Source organism: Calidris pugnax, unplaced genomic scaffold (genome assembly GCF_001431845.1).
Source record: "Calidris pugnax isolate Ruff unplaced genomic scaffold, ASM143184v1 scaffold112, whole genome shotgun sequence".
NCBI lineage: Eukaryota > Metazoa > Chordata > Aves > Charadriiformes > Scolopacidae > Calidris > Calidris pugnax.
In genome coordinates, this window is record NW_015090841.1 from 421420 (window position 1) to 447335 (window position 25916).

The 25916-nt window shown below is 36.6% G+C and overlaps 1 protein-coding gene across 1 annotated transcript in view; it reads right to left on the reverse strand.

The window, feature by feature from the left end:
* Positions 1-25916, reverse strand: part of INSC (inscuteable homolog (Drosophila)) — a 113802-nt gene that overhangs the window by 46479 nt on the left and 41407 nt on the right. Inside the window, exons 2-6 of the mRNA XM_014942087.1 lie at positions 25161-25506; positions 24279-24331; positions 22432-22555; positions 19864-19977; positions 13460-13585 (exon numbers count right to left, since the gene is read on the reverse strand). Coding sequence (XP_014797573.1) covers positions 13460-13585; positions 19864-19977; positions 22432-22555; positions 24279-24331; positions 25161-25506 — 763 coding nt within the window. The remainder of the gene's footprint in view (positions 1-13459; positions 13586-19863; positions 19978-22431; positions 22556-24278; positions 24332-25160; positions 25507-25916) is intronic.

The following is a 25916-nucleotide window of genomic DNA, read 5'->3' on the forward strand; positions in this document are numbered from 1 at the left end:
ATGTTTTAAGGAATAATACTGGATTAACTGACCCTGCACAAAAATTAGTAAATCACACAGGCAGTTTCCCAAAGAGATGAAGCCCGTCAGAAACCAATCTCTTGCAGTGGGTTATTGTAAAACCTGTATGAACAAAAATACCCAAATATTGGAGCTTTGTTAATTTTGTTAGTATCTTGAGAGTGTAGAATTATTTTCTTGTGATTGAAACTAACAGTTCATTTCAAATAAAAAATCCTGTACCCGGTGACAGGAAAATAAGGTCATCTGGAGGTTAAATACAAAGTATAAAGGGGTGCACATACATGCACAGTGTGGCAGGATTCTCAGTATTGGGAGGTGATGTCCAAGGCCTTACAGAAGTCCAGAGAGATGATATCTGTAGCTCTTCCTTAGTCCACTAATTAGTCAGTCCATCATAAAAGGCCACTAGGTTCAGCAGGCGAGATTTGCCCTTGGTGAAGGCATGTTATTGGGGAACCTTTCCTATACCTTCTTTGTGGGAACAAAGTGACAAAGATGAGCTTTTATAAAAACTGGAAGGACTTTTGCTGCCTTAATTCCACATGCTGGTCCCATAGGGATTCCTTCTGCAAGACCTCATCTCAGCTGAAGATTCTTGTCACATAAAATGTTTGCTTGAAGTCTAAGAGCTATTGGAGTTAAACAAAAACAGCTAATGCAAAACAAGGCCTAAGACAATCTTCAGGACTCCAGATTACTTCCAAATTAAAGAACAACACCCAGCACAGGTTTCCAGCTCGGGCTTATGTCAGCCCTGATTAATCTGTGAACTTTACCTACCTACCAAAACACAAGCTGGAGGGGGAAGCCTGCCATTCTATGACATGCAACAAAGCATCTCTGAAAACTGAGACTGATTGTACACACCAGTATGCCCGATCCATACAAAAGCTTGCTTGTCCATTCCCAGGGGCAGCAAATGAACAAACTGAAAAGGAAAAGCTCTGGACAGTACTGGCAAGAGAAGGAACAGTCAGTGAAAGAGCTATTGTCTGGGACCTTAATGATACACAAGAGAAGTAAGAAACAGTAAGTATATGAGCAAAGCTGTTAGATGTTTTGTTTTTCAAAAAACAGGATTATCTTAAACAGATGAGATTGTTTTCCCAACAGATCTTTAAATGTTTTCAGATATGCTTTATGAAACATGGAAGTTTTAGTATAAATCAGACAGAGTGCCAAATGTAAGTGGTTTCCTGCAAACAAGCCTAAGCAAAAAAATAATTATACTGATGCACAAACATGCTTCTACATCACCTGCCATTAACTATTATTTAACCTTTATTTTTTAAAGAAATATAGGGAGACTCATACATATCATGGGTGAGCTTCAGCTAAGCCACATGGCAGCTCTTAGCTCTTGACAAATGTGAGGTAAGAAAAAAAATTATACAATTAATTTCCTTTGTTTTTGTTAGGGGCACATGCAGGATACTTTACCTGAGTATTTCAATACTTGCAGCCCTGTCTTAAAATGTACATCACAAGGAAAGGATACCAAGTTGCAGCTAATTAGTTGATTAGCTCGAACTGGGTTTGATTTCCTCTGTTCCTTTTTTACAACTAGCTCTGGGTAAAAACCTCAGCTCCAGCACGAGTTAGCATTTGGCCCATGTGACAGAGCCAGAATAGAATACTGACAGGAAAATCCTGAGCTAGTTTTGTGTTTATATAATGCTGTTTGTGTGAGAGGGTTAAACTGCTAAGCAATCACTTAAACCAAGCAAATCTACTGGTAGAAAGTTTAAGTAAAATTGGCCAGTGCTAGAACTGCTTGTAGCTGTTATCATAAAAAAGTTTCCTATAGGTACTTCTTCCCTGTTTCGTAAAGCATTTTCTCACTTTGTTGCAGATACTGGAGAGTAGGAAAGAGAAAAGGGGTTTTGAACTATGTATTTCAAACATGAGTTTGGCAAACATTTGGTGAAAACAAAACAAAAAAAAACCACCCACAAGCAACTATATATGTATGAAATGAGATTTTGCAAAATACAAATTTGTGAACGTTATCATAAAAGCTTCCTATAGGTACTTCTTCCCTGTTTCGTAAAGCATTTTCTCACTTTGTTGCAGATACTGGAGAGTAGGAAAGAGAAAAGGGGTTTTGAACTATGTATTTCAAACATGAGTTTGGCAAACATTTGGTGAAAACAAAAAAAAACAAAAACCCACAAGCAACTATATATGTATGAAATGAGATTTTGCAAAATACAAATTTGTGAATTTCCCTCTCAGTAAGAATATCTAGAGCTTGCATGTTTGGGGAGTACTGCTGGGACCTGATTTGTACCTGCAGCTAGAGAAGACTCCTAGCTTACACCTGCCCTGAACCCCATGTCACAGCAGGGCTCTTACAGCCTCACTGCCTGAGCAAGTGTGAACACTGATTACTGCTGCGATGCAAGATGCTTGTTAACCCCCGTGTTGAGCCACGGAAGGGCAGTAACACTCATGGGAGTGCTAGAATTACAAAAGTGGTTTTGGAAAAGAGCCAAGGTCTAAGTTGAACGTAAGCTGAGGTTTATGTATTTTCCTCGTTTGAACTACTACCGAAAAACAAGCCAAAGGAAGTGGTCAACCTGAGGAGCTAAGTCAGAGTACGGATGCTCTTGTGAGGAAAAACAATTTTCTGCAGCGCTTTCAAGTCCTGACTCTCACCCCAATACTCATTACCAGATCAAAGCAAGCAGCCTCCATCGTGTTATCCTGAGGTATGATTGAGGATCAGCTCATTTGTGGATGAGTTAAAAACTCCAGCAGATGGAACCTACAGAACTGTTGGCATGCCCCAAGGAAAAAAAGATATAAATCACCTGGAAACAGGAGAACTATTTTATTTTATTTTTGAGGGGTTTGGTCATTCAGTACTTCCGTAAATGCAGTTTTATACTACTGAAAAACTCCATAGATGCAGTTAGGTGAGTGAAGAAAGGATTTTCTCCTTTTGCTTTTCAGTAATGTGCATCTGTGAGAGTTCAGTCCTTCAAAACTAAGAGCATGCAAAAATTCTGAAAGTCAATGTTATGCAAGCAAGAACAGATGTACAAGAGATCACACAGAGCACTAGAAAACTCCAAGAGTCATAGTTAATTCAGGCAGGAAAATAAACGTGGCAGAAGCCTCGACAGGAAAATAATGCTAGCACTGAATTCTCAGGCTCCAAAAGCATTTAAATTCCTGTTGTGTAACCAAATCTATGTAGGTACACTTTTCTTCCTGCAGAGGTCTCTGATATAAATGGGGTTTTAGGCAAGCAAAACAAGAAATGGAAGCTCTGAGCAGTAAACCTCTTGGACTTTTCTAATGAATCATAAAAATCATCAATACTGAGTCATGAAGCTTGCAGCAGGATGGGTCAGTCAGACCAGTGTATCTAATTTCAGCAGAGATTTTGTGAGAGGGGAGCTATCTAATGTGTCTGTCTCATTTAATAAGTATTTTCACCCCTATCTCTCTTCACACTTTATTGTGGCTACAGTTAAACTATTTAAAGTGTAGAACGTAAGCACATTCAATATGTGTGTTTACTTATGGCTACAAATACAAATATGGGATGCGATAGTTTCCTGATGAGTAAGAAGAAAAGAAAAATTATGAAAGCTACTAATTCGATAGGTCTTTCTGTAAGGCCATGTCTTTCCAGTTTCTTTTCTGCCTCTATCAGGGACAGGAGGAATATTTGAGGTCCAAAATAGCTCTTTCCCTGCACTCTTTTTAAATGCTTCAATTGATTCTCATTAATCTCTGTCTTCCATTTAGGAGCTGAGTAAGCTTCTTCTTACATCTTAAAATTAAATTTGCTTGATAGATGATGATGATTATTATTATTAGGTAGGGAAAACCCACCTGTCATTTGATGTGTTGGCTTCTGTTCCTTCAGACGTCATTCATGGATCATTTGCTGCCCTGATCATTGTCATTGTTTTAAGCAATATTTTAAATCCTTACAGAAAAATCATCATCTGGTGATTTCCAAATTATTTTTCATTTATAAAATTCTTTTAACATGCTGACTTTGAAACATAAATCTAGAGCTATTTGGAGTACTTTAAATAAAATACTTAGTGAAATATAAAATCAATAGATAACATAAAATACCAACATAACCGACTGCAAAAACCATGTGTAAATTATATGGGAGCCAAACAAGTGCAGAGTGGTAATCTGGCACCAGCTCAAATTTTCAAAATGAAGTTGGAGGGAACAGCAATCTATGGGCACTGCTCCAATTTGATCTTGCACATTGAAGTGTACACCTCAGTAACCTGGCATAGTCTGCGGACTTCCTTTTTAGCTTTCAAAATCTATTTCAATGAAACTTGAAGACACTCTCTCTTCTGCACCTCAGCTGAAAAAAGAGAGGGGTACAAAAAAGCACAGAGCTGAGGGGCAGATGAGAAGAGAGGTTGTTCCTCCCACACTGACTGCATCATATATTTCTTCACTGTGAGGGTGGTGGAGCACTGGAACAGGTTGCCCAGGGAGGTGGTTGAGGCCCCTTCCCTGGAGATATTCAAGGAGAGGCTCAACGAGGCCCTGGGCAACCTGGTCTAGTTGGGGGTGTCCCTGCTGACTGCGGGGGGGTGGGACTAGATGGCCTTTGGAGGTCCCTTCCAGCCTGGGCAATTCTATGATTCTATGATATAGGGGAACCAAATGCCAAAGCACACCTAAGCCTACCAGCTCTCACTCTGCATCAACACTGCTTTGGAGCCATGAAAAAAAAAAATGGAACAGAACAGTGGCAAGATTTGCTCTCAACACATCATTGATAATACCTGAATGTTACTGCAGTGCCTTCTCTGATCAGGCCTTACTGAAAGATGACAAAACCTGAATAAAACAGAGCTGCTTTGACTGTTAAGGAATTTTTGCATGCGGATATGTTATCACAGATCCATGCTTAAGCAATATGCCACATTCAGCACAGGGCAAAGAGAAGCAAAGCCTAAATCTGTGGGTGACATGGAAGGACTCCCACTAAAGGCAAAAGACAAAGTGTTCATAGTGGGGTTAGAAGACAGCTTGTGCTTTTGTTATCAATCTGTAGACGGATTTATATATTAATTCGTAGACTGCCTGCTGTGCCTCTTATTGAAAAGACAGACAAGGTGTGTCAAAAAGGTCTTGTATCTATTTGATCGACTCTGAATATTCACTCTGTGAAATTTATTGCAGTCTGAAATCTCAATCGTGAACAGACCAACAGATGTGCATCTCTGTTGACATTTTAACAGGTTCTCTTGTTTTTAAATGAAACTATTCATGTACTTATGGCTAAGTGTATGTGTATATGTTTGCAGAATCTGGGCCAGGCCTGATACCTAACTGAGGATCTTCTGATAAACAGCGGAATCTGTGTCCTCCAAATGGTAGCTATTCACCAACTCCTTAGCTAAGTCTCACATTGTCCTACTTTACCAGTATTATCAAAATGTTTATCTTTAGTGCTACGTTTGCTGGCTCTTTTCTCCCTCTTCTAAAATCTATAATATGATTAAAGTGAAGCAAGGTTTGTAAGGAGAGGTAATATCTTTTATTAGAGCAACTGATACATATCTCCTTAGACCATCAGGGCTACAACAACAAAACTACTATAATTTAATTAGTCATTTTAACAGAATTGGAATAATGGCAGTGACCTCAGCCAAAGCATTTTGTCTATACTTTTTTCCTACAGAGATCTGGCAATGCCCCATAATCCTGCACTAACATGTCTGCCTTTATTTAATTCCATGTCTCTTGAATAATAAGTCCATCAAAAAAACTCTTGCTTTTTTCTTTGCATGATAAAGTGGGTAATACCATAAAGCAAAGAAATTTTCATCTGCTGCGTAATTGGCAAAAGGTTTTCAACAGACTAAATGATACTGCAAAGACTAGCTGCCAGTTGGTATGGGGGTTTTTTTGGTGGTGGTGGTGGGGTTAGATTTGTTGGGATTTTTTGAGAGGGTGGGGGTTTGGGGTTGTTTTGTGGTTGTTTCTTTTTTAAACGTGTTTCACGTTGGTTTTCAGGATTCAGAAACATGTCCCTTCCATGACTTCCAAAGCATTTTGCTGTAGAACTGCAGCCTGTTGCATCTGGAGGTGGTAAGATTCTGTGACAACATAACAAGTCTTGCTGCCCTTGCCTGGGATTGTGCTGAAAGAAGTTGCATTTAGTGATGTGTATACATAGCTGTGTAATCAGGAGGTAAAACTTGAAAAACCACCTAATATATATACAAACCCAGCAGCTGAGGAAGGGCAATTCCTGCACTCTCAGATATGATTTAATGAATCTTGCAGGGGCTTTGACAGAAATGTAATTTGCCAAACCCAGCACATTTTTCACTGCCAATTAATTAAACAGCCTTACTGAGGAGAAGTGTCCAGTAAATTAAAGAGCTGCAAGCCTAGAACTTTACATTATCTAATTGTACCACAAACTCAGTTGGTGAAATAGATTTCCCTGGTTATCAAAAAGGCTATGTGAAGAGCAGCTTTTGAAAATGCTGTTCCCCACACTATTCCTTAAGGTTGACTTATATTTCCATCTCATTGTAGCTCTTCATTCTCCTATGACCTACACAATTACCTAACAACAACAGTGAGACACAATTCTCAGCTCCAGCTATCAATGACACCAAGTTTCAGTGTGCTCTGCACTGGATGTCAAAAGTTACCTGAGTTAGTCTTGAAAGGGTTACCCTCCTCTCCCAAAATTCAGAACAACAGCAATCTCTTTATCCATTCCTGCTTACTGTTCCTAACTTCACAAGCAGGATTTCAAAACCTGGCTGCAAACAGCCATGGAAGATGAGCCAAAACAATGTTCTCAGAGGGAAAAAAAAAGTGCCATTATGCAAAACAGAAGATTTGACTCTTCAGCCAAAGGGTTGTAAAGGAACACATCACTTGAACTCTTTTCATCTAAATCACTTCACATGCTCTTCACATAGTCCACAAGCTTGTGTGCTGTGGTTCTAAGCATACAGAAAGAAAGTTTCCAGGCTCTTCCCAGCCATAAACCTTCACAAGCACTACTTTGGGGAACAAACAAGAACGATATTGCACTTCATAAAACACTGTTGAGAATGTGTTTGTCAACAAACACGTTAAGTTAGGCTCTTCTCAGTGGTGCCCCGTGAAGGGACAAGGGGCAATGGGCACAAACCGTAACACAAGAAGCTCCATCTCAATATGAGGAAAATCAAAATAACATGAAATTTGAATTTTTATTAATTAAAACTAAATTTTGAAAACTATGGTTTTCTTGAAAATATTTTTCTGGGAGAAAAAAAAAAAAGCTTAATCTTATAAACTCTTGGATTCAACTCATTTTAGAATAAAATATCTATATAATTTTTACCATCTTACCAGCTGATCTAACCCCTTGTTCTGAAACTCACTGGATTCAAAAAAATGGAAATAATCCATAAGAATTTTTCATATATTAACCAGGAAAAAAAAAAAATAAAAAAAAATAACACAAATCTCTTCTATGAAGAGTGAGGGAGGCTACTGGTCTGAGTCAGACCTCTGCACTTCCTGAGATTTTTTTATTTCTGGAAGTCCTGCATAAGCCAGTACTTACCATAATAAAAATCAACATTTCACTGCTGCTTAGCAAGCTGCACACTACTATGTACTTCTTAAAAGAAGCAAGCCACCTGCAGACACATTTTTATATGCAGCCATCTATGCGTCTCTCTGTCACACACATTTTCTTTTGTTTTGCTTCCCTTGGTATTTTGCATTTGGAATATTCAGATATGAAGACAGCTATATAGTTCATTCAGATCAGGTAAATGTGTGATCTCTTGTATGGTAAGAAGTTATTTCCATCATATACCAGGTACTACAAAAACAATCATGATTGTGGGGCATTCACATGCTGTGACAATGAAATCCACGGGCCATCAGCTAACTTTCATGTTCAGATTTCAGAAGTGGTGACAGTATCTCACTTACCAGGCCATCCAAGCTCTCTTAATCAAAGCCCTCTCCATAATTCTTACTTTTGCCTCACTCTACAGCTACTTACTTGAATCTCAATGGTTTTGGCAGCTGAGATTTAAGGCAACACAAATACTCATCTGAAACAAAGTTACTCCCTGGTTTTGACCGACGTTAATGTTTGAGGTGTTTGAGCTGAATGAAGTAATCAACTCACATTGACCCAAAAGCTATGGTTAAATTGTAGTTGCAGGTTCTGTAATGAACATTTTACTTAATTCTCAACAAAAGCTTGATTCTCTTATATATCATTGACAGACTACATCCCCATCATGCAGAAATTATTATTGTGTGTAAGAACATGGGTGTTCTTAAAAATCAGACTGGGTTCACAGTGAACAATAGATTTTAGGTCACCCATGTTTAAGAAGTTTTCATGAAATTCATACATTTTCCCAACCACAAAAATTGTACACTTTGTACTTGCTTCCCTCTGAACAATAGATTTTATGTCACCCATGTTTAAGAAGTTTTCATGAAATTCATACAGTTTCCCAACCACAAAAATTGTACACTTTGTACTTGCTTCCCTCTTTTGCATATTCTTTTTCTGGAGGTAAGTAATTTGATATAATGTGCTTTAAATAAAGGATTTGAAGCAATTTATAATCTCTATCTAGGCAATTTTGCTTAAAGCACAGCGATAAAAGCTGTGTCATTGTCATGCAGAAATTATTACTGTGTGTAAGATCATGGGAGTTCTTAAAAATCAGACTGGGTTCACAGTGAACAATAGATTTTATGTCACCCATGTTTAAGAAGTTTTCATGAAATTCATACAGTTTCCCAACCACAAAAATTGTACACTTTGTACTTGCTTCCCTCTTTTGCATATTCTTTTTCTGGAGGTAAGTAATTTGATATAATGTGCTTTAAATAAAGGATTTGAAGCAATTTATAATCTCTATCTAGGCAATTTTGCTTAAAGCACAGCGATAAAAGCTGTGTCATTTTTTAAAAAGAAGGTTTTATTAATGAAAGTAAGAACTGTTGTCACCAGTAATTTAAATAGTGTAAGTAAACATACACTACACAGTGTTAATATTTAGGCAGCTGCTGGAATGACTATTTGTATAAATCGTTATGTTAGTGTGGCAGTTGAGCCTTGATCTAGGTCCCAGCTGAGTTGCAGCTTTTTAATGTAATAATGTTTCACATGCACAGTAAAAAATGCAGTACACTGCACTATCTGTTTGCTATTTATTTCTGAACTAGCTCTGCAGTTCTTTTATTGCAGCAAGCAGGAAGTTCACCCCTGTTGAATTCACACAACTGAGCTTCAATATAGGGCAAAAACTGGAAAGCCATGCCTTCTAGCACCAGTCAAAAACAAGCAATTGTATGGACTGACCTGGAGCAGAGAAACTGCCACAGTCTTTAGTCTTTAATGAGCCTGCATGTCAGCATATGCACTTTGTTCAGAGCTCTGCAATAAGAGGACCTAATGCAGTCTCAGGAAGAAAAAAGGGCTGAAGAGCTGCTTTAGGCAAACAATGTGCTAAAGATGTACAATTGCATTAAAATACAGACCCCTTTTTCAGGCAAGGTCGCTTCATGTTGAAGATAATACCTCTTAGATTTTCTGTCTTGACAATGAAACTGGTATTTGAAGTACCTAATTCTGAATGCAATTTGCAGGACGTATCTTATCAGACAATCAAAATCACAACCATTTATTTATTTTTACCTTAAGTTTCAATTAATGAACATGTTAATCTGTCCCAGCTCTGTGCCTTCAACAGTCCTTCCATGGAAACACTTGAGGTGAATTAAGTTTCCAAAGCACACTCATGCAGGTTCAGATATTCTTTCCTCTAGAACCCTCACCAAATGTCTGTGTTGAGAACGAATCTCCCACTACAGCATTGTATTTCTGTCCCAAACTTCAGGGCTAGATATACGACCAGGTCTGCATGTGCAGCTCTAACACTGTCATGCTCATCTTCCCCAACCTCCTTTAGTTCCTCTGGTTTTACAAATTTTAGCTATCTTCTGTTACCTTTAGCTATCTATCTATTACCTGTATTTTATGTTGTCTCTGCATAAACTCTGGAATGCCTAGACCATCCTTTCTAATAACTACCTAATAACCTCTCTAATAACAATCCTTTCTAATGCAGTGAGCTTTCTCCTAAAAAACTTTGCATGCTCAAGTGCCACGAGACGCAGATGACAAAGCTCTCTTGGGTAGGAGGACAGGCAGCTACAGGAAAATTCTGATTGCTTCTCCAAGGTCTCTGCACTTCTCTCTGAAGTGGGACTGGCCGGGCCACTGAGACCAAAGAATGATCTCAAACCTGCTGATGTCACAGGGGATTATGAAGTTCAAGTGTACCCAGCAAGCAGATATTCATAAGCAGCTTGAAGCACTATAATTACCACTTGTGGAGCGCAGGCTACACAGAACAACATTTATTTACACACAGTCCTCGGTCACAAAATGAGGCCATTTCTTCATTATCTATCTACTTTAATTGCCTGACTAACTCGTTAGTGAGTTCCTAGAGCTCTGTAGTTCAATGTACAAAGCAACTACTTTTTCAAAAGGCAGCAAAGTACTGGCAAGTGAAATAATAACTATTCTAAACTGATATTTTAACCAACTGATTTTGCATTATTGTACATACAGCCAACTAGATTCACCTATAAAAGTAAAAGCTAGTCATTGCAACAACTACTTGGTCATTGTAATTATAGCAAAGATCATCTTGTTTATCAAGGTGATGAAAAGGTAATAATGGGTTTTTTAAGTCTGTTGGTAAAAGAGTAGTGCAGATGTATTTAAAGATGCGTAACTGGCGAAGCAATTTATAATCTATACCTAGGCAATTTTGCTTAAAGCACAGTGATAAAAACTGTGTCATTTTTTAAAAGGAAGGTTTTAGTAATGAAACTGTTGTCACCAGTAATTTAAATAGTGTATGAAGCAATTTATAATCTCTATCTAGGCAATTTTGCTTAAAGCACAGCGATAAAAGCTGTGTCATTTTTTAAAAAGAAGGTTTTATTAATGAAAGTAAGAACTGTTGTCACCAGTAATTTAAATAGTGTAGTGATGAAAAGGTAATAATGGGTTTTTTAAAGTGTGTTGGTAAAAGAGTAGTGCAGATATATTTAAAGATATGTAACTGGGAAGAACAAGAATTTTTTTTAAAAGAAATGAGCAAAATATTTTTTATTAAAATGGTAATTTTCTATATCTTCAGAAATAAGCACTCAATTGTTACTTTCCTCCATTACTAAATGAAGACAGTATTTTCAAATTGCAATCAAAAAAACTCAAGACAAATAGTTTAGGAAGTTGAAGTCACACAACTGAGCTTCAATATAGGGCAAAAACTGGAAAGCCATGCCTTCTAGCACCAGTCAAAAACAAGCAATTGTATGGACTGACCTGGAGCAGAGAAACTGCCACAGTCTTTAGACTTTAATGAGCCTGCATGTCAGCATATGCACTTTGTTCAGAGCTCTGCAATAAGAGGACCTAATGCAGTCTCAGGAAGAAAAAAGGGCTGAAGAGCTGCTTTAGGCAAACAATGTGCTAAAGATGTACAATTGCATTAAAATACAGACCCCTTTTTCAGGCAAGGTCGCTTCATGTTGAAGATAATACCTCTTAGATTTTCTGTCTTGACAATGAAACTGGTATTTGAAGTACCATCTGAACTGTTTGGAGGCCAAGCCTTGTTTGAATGACGTTTCTGTCATTAAAAATCAAGTTCAAATTGCAGTGATGCTTTAATGCACTAGGTGGCATAATGATATTCACATTAGAGCAAATTAAATGTTTTACCACCACCCAGGTATTTAGTCAGATAATAGAAGCTGCCCTTCCTGACAGATAAGAAGTCCTACAGTAATTTCTGTAACGATAGAAATGCTAATATTGTTAAGCCTCTTTTTTGTTCTTTTCAAGAGTGCTTCAAATTTTAAAAGAAAAAAATCATTCTTATTTAAAGAAGACAATATAAAAAACTGTATGGAGTAGTGTTCACATCAAGATACTGGTTTTTATGTGAAATATCCCATTATCTCCCACTAGAAACCCAGGCATGTACTGGACCCCTATAAAATATCGAACATCAGCAACACAATTTTAGGTTAAAAAGTTGACAAAGTGATAACCAGGTAGTCCTGTCATAAACCTGTCTGTTCAGTCACGTGAATAGTATTAATGTTCCAGCCCCTCATGTTGTAGACGTAGGTTTTGCCAAGATGTGATTTAAGGACTAAAGGCACAGCTGAAAAACAAACTACTGAAAGCAGTGGTAGGGAATGCTGTTAAAAATCCTCTAAATCCTACTCCAACCCTGATAGTGACAAAATTTACCCTGAGCAATTTTACTTGTGGCCAAGACTAAAGTAGATCAAAGACATATGAGCTTGAGAGTTATCACTTTTTCTAGGACTCCTGTTTAGTCAGCTTTGATATGGGCCACTTGCATGTTGACACCGCCAGGAATTGGGCCAGGTAAGTTGTATAAATCTTTTCCATTTCTAACTCTATTAATTCCACTGTTGTAGTGGACATAATGAAAGATCCTTTTAGACTGATTCTGGTGTCAGTCTGAAGCAGCATTATGTCAAAAAAAAAATTTAAGTCATCTTCATTTACTGTAAACTCAGAGACTTGCTTTTTGCTGCAGATGTTCTGTCATTGTTTGCTTGAATTCTGGGCAGTAAATTACAAGATACGTCAATGTAAAGTGGCAGTGAAATCATTTATCATTAACTTGAAGAGGCCATTATTCAGCTGTGGAAGATGACTGTTTTATGAAATACAAAGAATGAGATCATGATTTAGTGACCAGAAGTGTTCATTTTACAAAACACAGCAATATGTAGTGAGAGTGAGAAGGGAATGAAGCCTAAGCAGTTGATATAATTTTATCTGGATAATGCTTTGATATTTGCCATCTCGGTTAAAATTGGCTTTTATGAGACTTGCTGCTGATTAGCAGACACATTTTTCTATTGGCTAGCTGCTATACCTGTCCCAGTCCTTTCTGTGCAATTACAACTCTTACAAGTTACTGCAGTACCACAAATAGGTGCCCTACCTGAACGTCAGGAAAAGATTTGAAGAGGTATAAAGCTTTCTGCGTTTTAAGGGTTATTTGAAATATTGAAGTTTCTAAACAAACACTTCAGAGAGACCAGAGATCATAATTTCCCTAGTTTTTTGACGTAGTTACTAACATGTTCACCCGTTTTATTAAGATTATCCCCACTTAGGAAGCTTATTTGTGCAAGCAACTGAATAAGATAATGTTATTGCTGGAACTAATTTTGTAAAGACTGAAGATGTGTTCAGCACGGGAAAAACAAGCATAGTATGAAGCACAGCATCAAACACCACCAAGTTATCAGTTCCTAGAAGAGATTAATGTAGGACTTCTCTGTTTTATGATGCAGTTGATAATGCTGAAATGCCTACCTTTTCCAGCTGGTGCATCCCTTCCTCTACGCAGCAAATGGATGCCAAAGTTCTCAGTGTCTGAGGATAAAGGCACCTGAAACAGTCCTGGCGGCAGATCTTAAAAAGAGCAGCTACACCTCCTTCCTACAGGGGAAAAGGAAAATCAGAACTGAATGTTTCCCTAGTATTTAACTGAGAGTGTCATGGGGGGCAAATTCCTTTAGTAATTTATCCGAATTAGCTATCATCACAACACCAACAAAGAGGATGTTAAACTCACACAGAGAACTCAAGTTGATTAATGCTTATACACTAAGTGATGAAAAAGTAATATAGCCTCAGTAGGAGGTGTGCTTAAGTGATTGACTTTTACCAATTACAAGCACAATTTAAATTAAACTTGACATTCATGTGAAAATTACAAAGAATTGTCAATAGGCAGCAAATGGAGTGACATTTAAGTGATAGTTCAACCATATTAGTTTAAAACAAATTTTTCTCAGCATATACTTTCCATTCCTCTACATTTCTGAGATTTCTGATACAATATTTACTTAAAGCTAAAATATAAGAGAAAAGGTCATATGCTCAAAATGCTACGGAAAATAATGTGGAAATAGGTGTCAAGTTCTATACAGATGCAATCCATATCTTCATCCTCTAAGACATAAAATTTGTATTACTACACTTTTTTCTTTAAATATGGCAATGATGACAAAGATTTGAGTATATATACATCCTTACAGTCAAAGATTTGAGTATATATATATCCTTACAGTAGTTATCCTTAATAATTTCCAATACACCTTGTAAACATATGTGTTAGCAAAGTTCACATAATAAATGGAAACATATAAATAAATACAGACAATATATGCACTTCATGTGGTGGGTTTTTTTTTTTGTATTGTTCTTCATTTCAAAATGTTATTCCATCAGGTACACTATAGATGCCTTATATTATGCAAAAGCAGACACATAAAGAAGAGGAAAGCATTTAAAATATTAATGGCAGATGAAAGATCTCAGACTAAAGTAGTCAGATTACAGTAGTAAATTAAAAATAGTTGGAATCATGAACCAAGTGTAATATTCATTCTTCTTTTTAAGCCTGTTTCAGTAGCCTTTATATAAAAATATTTTTCAAATACACAGCAATAACTTTTTTCTTCTCAACTATTTCTGTTATTTGAAAACTCAACAGGTTGTACTGACATAAGACCTCGGGACTACAATCCAGACTTCACTCATTTTCAAAATTCTACATTTTTATACTAGTTCTGCTAGAATAGAGTAGAACATAATAGAGCAAGCAAAGCCATTCTGTCTAGCAAAAATAGATACTGGCTTATAAGAAAATTAGAATTAGACCAAAATAACACCTCAATATATTTTCAAGATAGAAGTTTTAAATTATGTCTTTGTAAACGTATATGTAATTTCTGTGAAATCAGTGAAAACAATAGGATTACTAAGGTTTGCTACGAATAAAATTTATTTCTGGAATTGTAAGAAGTTCACTTATATCTGTATGAGGTATTTTATATCTAGTACTGCTATATATAGCCTGACCAAGTGTAATATCCACTCTTTTTAAGCCTGTTTCAGTAGCCTTTATATAAAAATATTTTTCAAATACACAGCAATAACTTTTTTCTTCTCAACTATTTCTGTTATTTGAAAACTCAACAGGTTGTACTGACATAAGACCTCGGGACTACAATCCAGACTTCACTCATTTTCAAAATTCTACATTTTTATACTAGTTCTGCTAGAATAGAGTAGAACATAATAGAGCAAGCAAAGCCATTCTGTCTAGCAAAAATAGATACTGGCTTATAAGAAAATTAGAATTAGACCAAAATAACACCTCAATATATTTTCAAGATAGAAGTTTTAAATTATGTCTTTGTAAACATGTATGTAATTTCTGTGAAATCAGTGAAAACAGTAGGATTACTGAGGTTTGCTAAGAATAAAATTTATTTCTGGAATTGTAAGAAGTTCACTTATATCTGTATGAGTTATTTTATATCTAGTACTGCTATAAATAGCCTACTGAAAAAAGACATTTCTGAGCCTTTAAAATAAAAAAGGGCCAGTACACTAACAAAAATATAATTCAGTCATATTTTTCCTTCTACAAAAGGATTTTGATATTTCACCCAAGCAGTAATTAAGTTATCTACGAAAAATATAGAAAAAAGCTATTATACTGTTGTCCCCAAACCTAAGGTAACTGGGATTTTTAAAAAAAAAATATCATCAGCTTGAGAGTCCCCACAGTTCAGTGAAATCAGAGATCATCTGATTCTCTGCTTTAGTCATAATAAGCAGAAATTTGTGGATGATACTTGTAAATCTCAAGTGATGTTGGCACATTTCCTTCAAGCTTTCTGTATGACAAATTGGTGCCCCGCTTTGGCCTCTGATGGACAGGAAGTGATTTATCACTGCATTTGTCAGGAAGAGATCTAAACTGTTTATTTTGTGCCCTGTGTGCCATTATGAGGCTGTAAAATATTGATCACAAGTAATGAACCTAGAGAGCTGCAAGTGAAATATGGAATAGGCAGGAAGTACTGAGCCTGATTCTATGGCTTGTCAGAAACACTCCCCTCACTGGGGACCTCAGCATTCCTCGGGATTTATTCTCATTTTTCAAGATTTGTCCCCTGTATCTTCTGCAATGATGACAGAACTATTCCATTTGACAGAGATGCACATAAATTGGTCAAATGGGTAGACCAGTACCATTCAGACAAAGAAACATCACAGCACTGAGCTTTGCTTGCTTTGGAGATTAAATTGCACATTTCCAAAAGATCCCAAAATGTCTAAGCATGTTTTTATTTGTTCTTTGCACATCCGGTTTTTTTAGGAAATAACACATGAAACACTGCTCTTTCTGTAATTCAAGTTTCATCTGGCACAGGCCACAACGACTCTATGAAGCAGTAACTGAAAGAGATGAGAACTTCCTTGCCTGCTTGATGACATACTCCTCTCCTATATTGCATTAACAGGAATTCAATTTCGCAGAGACATCCCTGAGATGCTGTTCAGAAGAGCTAGCATTAGATAACAAAATCACCCAAAATACAATCACAAAGAGTATGTGAAGGAGATCATGAGTGTAAGAAGCCCCCCTGCGCATAGTAAGTTGAGTGAACAGAGGGTAGAAAAAAGGCATTCAACTCTAAAGTGTAATATTTTGTAGTTTCTGCCTGAAATTACTCAAAATTCAGTGAATTCTCATCAAGCCTTTCCTCATGCAATATTTATAATTAGCTTGAAAGATGACCTCCAAAGAAATCTGCAAAGTAAAACCTTGCTAGAAAAGAAACTGACATACAAAGAAGGTAAGGCCAAGATGTATTAGAGGCTTCTCAGAGCTAGTACATTCATATGAGACTCAAACAGTCAAGCCTTCTCCAAAGAAGGGTGTAATAGGCAGGTATGGCTGTCGTCATTATCTTCATTTTTGCCTCTCTCTATTATTATAGCATCCTGTTCAATACAGTTGCTATTAGACTCTAATTATCACCAGTGAAATGGATTTATTTACGAAGACTTTCTTTATCACTCTGTGTCCCAGAATTTATTTATTATAACTCTGGAACTGATTTTTAACTTATTCTTCTGGTTGTCATGAAGCCAAATCAATTCAGAACCAGACTATTTTATTAGTAATAAAGTAATGCTAATTTTTGACAGTTGCTCAAGTCCACCCAAAATTTATAATTTCTGGTTTTTAATGTCTCCTTCTCAAAACATTGAAGGTAGAGTTTTAACAACTAAGACTAATTTATAATTTTTAACATGAAAGATCCCAGGATCACAATCTGATAGATATAATGTAATAAAAAAGACTTTTGAGAATACATCCCTGCAATGCAACCCTAGGCAATGACGCAGCAAGGTAGTCACATTGTTTGGTGCTTAATTATGTATCATAAGAATTGACAGAAGAGTATTTTAGCAACATTTGGTTCCAAAGACAGGAAACATCTGCAGACAGAAACCCCACTAAAATTTTTTTTCAGGGTACTTGCAACAACTGCTCTGCTTGAGTGTTCCTTTCCTCCTTTTCTCTTTTTTGCTTTTAAAATTAACTAAACTTGTGGAATTTCCATGATGCTGACAGCAGTGTAGTTGCTTGTAGATGAACACCACATACATTGGTTTGAAACTTTGGTTCTTCTATTAGCTCAGAATTCAAGGATATTATTATTATTATTATTATTATTATTATTATTATTATTATTTAGGTTTTCTCCCTTAATTTCTTATCTTGCCCTTGCTACTACTCATTTGTGTTAGAGATCTCAGTCTCTATCCTTCCGACAGCTAGTGAGAATGACTAACTGGCTGCCAGGGTGAGTCAGCAACATGACTCTTTCGCAGCAGATTACAAAGTTGGATGCTAAAAAAAAAAATGGTCAAAGAATGCCTTCAGGTGGAATAAAATTATAGGTGGCACTTCAGCATGAGGGATTAGCATTTCAAAGCTTTTTTACATTTTGGTAAAATATTGGCAGGAGAGGAGAGGAAGGAAGACAGAAGACTGAAACTCTTACCAAAAATGTAAAGTGAAAAACCAGTTCCGATAATACTGCAGCTCTCTGATATTATCATGGTTCTTTGTTGGCATGTTTGAGATTTTGGTGTGCTTTAGAGTAGTAATTTATAGCTTGGGACAGGGAAAAAGATAAAAACAGTGTTCCACAAGATCACATGCTGTCATGGAGAGTCAGACTTCAAGGTTACATGAAAAAATTTGTTGAGTTTTGCTTTCACTGTAAATAAACATTCCACTTTTCTGGCTAGATTTTACCAAAGATAAGATGACAATTCTCAAGGAAACTTCTGTATCTGTGGGAGGTTTTGAGATCTTTGCAAAAATTGCGTCCTTTCTTACCCTCTTTATGAGTGAGTGCAATTCCAGATTTTTTAATGGTTTTTTCCCCCAAATCACCTTTCACTGTCATGGCTAACTACTCAAGTGAATGAATTCCAAATTCTGGTCTGTTATGGTTCCTCTGCCACCTTGCAGACACACAGGACAGGTGACGTAATCACTGCTGTAATTTGGCAACCAAACACCACTTAGCGGTCTGTGCATAAGGGGATGCATTTCCTCACTTACACACCTGTGACACACCCAGGTTTTAACAATAAATTAATTTATTGATTCATGGAAGATTACAATTCCCTTCTTCTAAATTAAACTGTTATGGAATTCACACAATGATAAAATGCACAAGACCAAATTGCCTCAATTTTTTAGTTCTGCACTTCCTCAATACTCAACATTTTAACATTGTTTTTGTATACCACTGAGTGGAGCTCAAATACCAATTTAGAAAAAATTAAACCTCCTAGCTGGAGGATCCTTGCCAGAATCCACTACATGTTTGAGTCTACCTCATTTGCAGCCTTCAGAACACAGCAGTACCTTTTCTGGTGCAAACATCCATTTAAAGGCAAATCAAAAGTAATATTAATAAAATGCTGCTGTTTAACCTCATCTTTGAGCAGCACAAGGGATTAGCACACCACTCCAGAAGCAGAAGCTTGGGAAAGAATGTTTTCTTCTTTCTATATGCACTGCAGTTATGATTATATTATCCTCACCCTCCCACAATGCCCTGCCTTTCTCACTTTTTCAAGATCCAAGTGTTCACAAAGGCGCAAACTCTTGCAGAGATTGCCAGTATCATTGATCTTAGCAGAATGATTAATTTATACCTAAAGTTAGCATCAACTACTCAGTAAACAAGAACACGCGCTGCCAGAAGTAACTGATATTCTTCCATAAAAGGAAAATAATGGATGCAAAGTATTTCTAGAATTACATCTTTGATAATATCTCTAAGCTCCTCTGTGCTCAAAACCAGAGAGGTCTTGCTGTTTCTCTGCATAGTTTGCCATATGCATGGCCGATCATAAAGCTTCTCTCCACTTATGTGGCTGTTACTATCAGGAGAGACACTAAAAAGGTGCTCAAGATGCTGAAGGGAGTGGTGGCAAAGGTGGCACAAAGACAACTGTAGCTGAATCAATGCCCAGAAACCTGTTGGAGCTTATCATCCTACTGAAGTTGCTTGCACAGGCATTGAGCTTTATTAAATTAAAGATTGGGGGCATTGCAGCCCTTTTTTTTCTTTTTTTTTTTAATCTAATGGGAATAAGGTGGTAATAAACTCTGCAGGGTAAGGCTTGCAAAAGCAGTAAAAGAAGAACAGAAAAATGTTTCTCAGAGTAAATTTTTTTGTTCATTAACCTAGATTATGTGTCTCCTGAAATACAGAATTTCATCTTGTATTATACATTTCAAAACTCACAATCTCCACTGTGTTAAGTAAAATAACCCACTTGTGTTGCTGGTTTACTTTGGATTAACCCATATATCCCCTTACCTTAGCTATGATACGGCAGAGATGAGCACCTTCCTGAGTAAGGCTGAATAAACTACTGATGGCTGACTCGGTGACGTACACACTATCCGACAATTCTATTTGTCTCAGCAGGTTCTGTGTGACATAAGATAATAAACATCATTTACTTCCAATGAAAAACATTAGTGTTATACTTAAAGATATGGTGGTGTAGAAAGTCTAGTTCATTTAATCCACATCATCTTGCTTCTTACCCAGAGAACAGAAAAAAATCATGTGCAGGAATCAGACTGATAACACTGTAATTTGAATAAACATAGCCAAGAGTAGTGATATTTAAAAATAAATATGAGTAGCATAAGAGAACAGGTATGTGTGGGAGAACATGTAATAAAGAACTCTTCAACTATTTAGGAAATTATTATTGGGTTTGGCCTGGAATTGAACTAAAATTTTCAGCAGACAACTAGCTGTCTAAGTGTATAAGCTGTATCACAAGACCATGCAAGGTTTCCACCTTAATTATAAGGAATATTGCTATACGCTTTCTAACACTATATTCTAAGGCTCTGGGTTCATCACTATTCTCAGCCTACACAGAGAATTGTCATGGACCAATACAGGAAATTATTGTATAGAAATATATTCTATTCCTCCAACGTATGAAATAGGTTAAATAATTTTATCTTTGTAGCTATCTTGCTTTTCCATGTATGCCATTGCAGCTTAACAGAGAAACACATCTGTCATAAGAATATGAACTTTATTTAATTTTGCTCTTTCTGAAAGTGCATACAATCATTAGAGGAAGAATTAATTATGTCTGCCAGGAGGAAGGTAAGGATTTTTATATTTAATCCAATTTTAAAAGAAGTGCAAGGAAATATCCTATATTTTACACTGTTATAAGTACAAAATTCAGTCTTCATCCTTTAAAGATGTAGTGTTCTCCCACCTTTAGCATTAGAAAAATGTTCCATAGGAGACATAACAGTTCACAATTTGATACGAACTTATCCTGAGCAAAATCCCAATACGCTGATTAGAAGGGAAAGTTCTTGAATACACAATTTAAGCTACACAATTAAGAGTTCTGGCCTCTCACACAGACACAGTCTATTCCAGGGCAGCAAACTACCCACAAAGAGAGTGGTTGTTTGGCAGAAGTGGATGCACAGCCTGACTGAATAGCTCAGAAAACTGTTCTTAAAAGAGTTTTTATTAATGACATCTAATTCAAGTCTTCAACCACACAGATGCGCATGAGATGATGCAGAGTAAATAATTCTGATGCCTTAAAAAAAAAAAAGGGGGCTAGGATTTCAGGTGTATCAACAGATGTCAATGTGCCCAAAGACAGAAATATTAGCAATGAAGAACTGCTCTTCGCATTAAAAGGAATGAGCATCAAAAGAACCACAACCTACTCACTGAATTTGCAGTATGAAAAATTATTTACACACTACAACTCATATGTGGCATTTCATGTAGTTCTCTTAAATCCTAACCAAAGCGCGTTCAGCGAGCATCTTGTTAGTTTGACTATAATTCTTCAAATGTATTTTGAAGATTCTCAACTCCTAGTAATAACCTTTTAAAAGTCTAAGGGATGTTTCTGAAAGAGCCACAACTTTTTTTGCTATCTTAATGCATCAAGGTATGTTAGAATTTGACCAATACCATGTATTAATTTTGTTTTAGCACCATAGCACATACTATTTAACTATGTCCTGTTAGCTAAGCCTCTCTTTTCCTCTTTCTCTGCAGGGACAACACAAAATTTCAGCATAACACCACCTCTAAAATACGGACAAATTAACTGATCATAATTACATTTGGGGTGTTTTATCTGAGGAAGATTAGAGGGTGCAAAGGGATTTCTAGTGAGATCTCAATAAAGAAACCAGTGTAAGTCAAGACAGATTGGTTAGTCTTGCAAGTTGTTACTATTTCAAGAATGGCCTAATGGAAAAAATTTAATGCGTTTGCGGTCTCAGCCTAATTACTCAGTGTATTTGTCTACATTTAATCACCACTGGAAACTATACATCATACCTGCAATGTCTCTAGAAGGTTACACACACACATATAACCTGCACACAGAACTTTGTTTTATCACTACTTCCTAGAGTCTAAAATATGCACTAGTTAAAATTTGTGCTAAAATAACGTACCTGCTACATTTACATCTTCTAAAAAGTTTAGCTTTAAATGAGAATCACTGAGAGCAGGAGAGACTTTTTTCAGGGGTTCTTAAGAAGAGCAGTACCAGTATGAAAGGAAGACAAAATGCATCCAAAGGTTTTATTAACAGGACATTGTCCAGAGATTAGATCCTTGCAAAGGAGGCATATCAAGAAAAGTTAGAAACATAGTGAGCCACAAGATCATGTCATTTAAGATTTGAGGTTATTGGAGAATTTGAGAATACAAACACTTATATCTTTTTGCAAAACATTTGAATTACAGATGGTAAATTTGCTGAAGATTGAGAGTTCTAATTCTGATCCTCCTGTTAATGTGTTCTCTCCCTCAAGATTCAGTAATTTTGAAAAAAAATTTTTTTTTTTCCTTAAACTATGAACTAACCTGTGCTTCATGTGTTAACACCAGCTCTATCAACTGGCCAAAATACTGAGCAATGGTAGTGAGCGTTTCATTAATACAAGATTTCATGGACTTCAGAATCTCTTCGTCTTCAGCTTGTACACACCTGAAAAGAAGGAGAAAGGAAAGAGATGAAGGAAAAAAGACAGACAAATATGTTTTTATCAAGCTGATTGTCACAGGTGAGCTCTGCGTTAATGATGGGGATTTAATGGGAATTCAACTGTTCCCATGAGGACACTGTCTTTGTGCCATTAGCACCATACTATACTTTAATCAAAGCTTTGTCTACACATAGTAAGTATATCATCAAAGAACAACAGTAGACATTAATGAATAATTTTGAGTTTACAATTTACTTCACAGACTGCAGGCAAAATTTTGCTGCAAATGCTGTGTGTTTATACCAGTGTAACTCTGCTATTTTCCACTTATGCTAATAGTTACAGTCACTAAGATGCCTGCATTTCAACTGCAGCTGTGTATACCCATCCATCTCTCATGTCCAAAGAAGTGTTTTCAATAATTTTCGTTTCTTTACTTTCTTTGTCATAGCTTAATGATAGTAGGATAAGGACCCAAAATGAATGTGTGTCCAAAATAAGTATACAGTTCATCTAAATTTAAATGTCATACCTAAAAGTAAAATTTGGCCTTGTATGCAGAAGGATTGCATACAGCAGCAGAGTTAGTATAACTATCCTGTAACCAGTGATATTTGGCTGTAACTAAAGAAATGAGACAAAGATGGAAAACTTTATACAATTCATATTAAATAACTAATAGTTCCTCACAGAAATGGATTCATTTGAATTGCCAAAACATATTCCACCCAGGCAGGTCACTCAAATAGGAGACATAGTTTGGTTAATCACTGTCTCCACCTAGAGAGTAAGTCCCCTTTTCAGCTTTACGTCTAACAGCCACCTATAACAACTTTTGTCAAACAGACAAGGAGAGAGAGGGCTGATTTAGGGCAGATGCTGCGAGATGAGAACACTCATTAAATCAGTGCACCTCATGGCAGAATATAAAAGTAAAGTCTGAGCTGTGTGGGTTTAGCAAAAGCAATAGTGCTTAAGAAATGTTCTTTCCTGATAATTAGATGGTGTCATTTTCCCCTGATGATCCCCTGAGGAGAACGTTGCACAGTGTTTACAGTAAATTGAAAAGGACCGATGGAACTGTGCTGGAGGAAACAGGATAACACGTTAGGCAGAGGAAATACCATGAGAAGAATTATTAAGAGAGCCTTATTTTCCAGCCTCAGCATTGTGGAGTGCACAGAGCTAAGTAAACCTACAACTAGAATTTAAAGGAATGTGTATTTATTTTGGTTTGATTTACTAGTACATGGATATGCGCGTACAGGAACATACAGTACGACAGTTTTGGAATGTAAGTTTTCACACCAGCTGAAATCTTGGCTCCACATGCGTACAGGAATATACAGTACAGTTTTGGAATGCAAATTTTCACACCAGCTGAAATCTTGGCTCCACAGAACTTGAAGGGACCTTTGTCACTGATATCAATAGAACCAGACTTTCTCCATTGATGTCTAAAAGCCCTGAAAAATCCACTTGCACGCAGTTTTGTGTCTATGCCAGCCTCTTTGTACAACAACAAATCCCATCTTTCATCAGGATGCAGTTTAGATAAAAGCTGCACTTCACCCACCAGAGGCTAATATTGAGAAACCCTTTCAGAGCTGCAGGGGCTGAGTTAAAACATTTGAGGGCGTGTTAGTGGATTCGTGCTTCTCATTAGAAATTATCCAACATAATAAAACTGCAAAATTAATATTTCAACTAGAAAATTTAAATTACCTTTCTGTGAATGCTGTAAATTCTGAACACTTGTCTATTAAAAGTTTTTCAAACTGCAGAGAAAGAGAAAATGGTTTTAAAGCAATATGCATGCACAACATTTTTAAAAATCAAAGAATCACAGAATGATATGGGGTTGGAAGGGACCTCTGGAGATCATGTAGTCCAACCTCCCTGCCAAAGCAGGTTCGCTTGGAGCAGGCTTCTTTGTGATAATTAGGTGAAAACCCTCCAGAAACATAATATTTCTTATCAACACTCTTTTTCTACTTTTCTGAATAAAACAAGTAGAGATAAAAATGAAATTAACAAAAAAAGTGTTATTTTCTACATTGTAAATGCAAAGGAACTCACAGATGGAGCATCTGATTATTTTAGTCCAGTAGTCCTCAAAAATGTAACTTTTTATCAGCCTAATTTGTCAATATTATTAACATTCAGAATCAGGCCTATGATAAAAGCTTAGAGCAGGCTTCTTTGTGATAATTAGGTGAAAACCCTCCAGAAACATAATATTTCTTATCAACACTCTTTTTCTACTTTTCTGAATAAAACAAGTAGAGATAAAAATGAAATTAACAAAAAAAGTGTTATTTTCTACATTGTAAATGCAAAGGAACTCACAGATGGAGCATCTGATTATTTTAGTCCAGTAGTCCTCAAAAATGTAACTTTTTATCAGCCTAATTTGTCAATATTATTAACATTCAGAATCAGGCCTATGATAAAATAAGATCCAAAATGGGTAAAGAATGTTTCCATTGCTGATTAAATAGGCTACTAGTATGTAAGGATTTCTTATAGATTTTTTAAAGTAAGTTTTAATTATTAAAAAAGAATAAATTAAGCAAGACAAACATGAAAACACGTATGGCATCCTACCTGGTGCATTTCTTCTGAAGAATTCCTGGTGAATGTATTGTATTCGTTTATCATTGAACGCACGTGGCAGTTGACTCTTACTGTCATGCTGTGAACTCTCTGCCATCTATTCTTTTCCAGCTTTTGAGCAATCCTGGTCAACTCTGTACTTATGATCCAAGCTCTTTTTAACAGCAGCTGCAAGTTATCGCACGTGCTATATTGGGAGGAAAGGAGAAGTTCACTTTGTTCGTCCTTCTCAACGCTGATTGGCTTGGACTGGAGAATACACATACATTCACAGTCTGTCATCAACTTCAAATCTTCCATCCATCGCTGAACGGAGTCCACCTGAATTAAGTGCATGCTAGAAGGCAGAGGAAGGAAAGGAAGAATGGGGTAAAGCAAGACAACCTTAGAATAAACCACCAGCAACACCGTAATGTTGCATCCACCAACCAGATTGCAAACAGATTGACAAACAGATTGACTGACAAAATGCAACTAATTGAACAAACTATTTGCTTGTAGTAACACAGCAACATGCTTAGTTTTCTATTCCAAATACAGGTTTTGGTTTTCTAACCACCTTTACACCACATACCCTGCTGTAAAATTATTTGTGAAAAATCAGGAGAGATTAGAGATAAGTAAACAGGAGAAGTTTAGACTACACTTTTTTGGGGGAAATGTTTCTCGTACAGTCAGAGCTTAACGTGATGAAGGAGCAAAGTTATGGGTGTGCTTGGTTGTTATTTATGGGACTGTAGTCTCAGC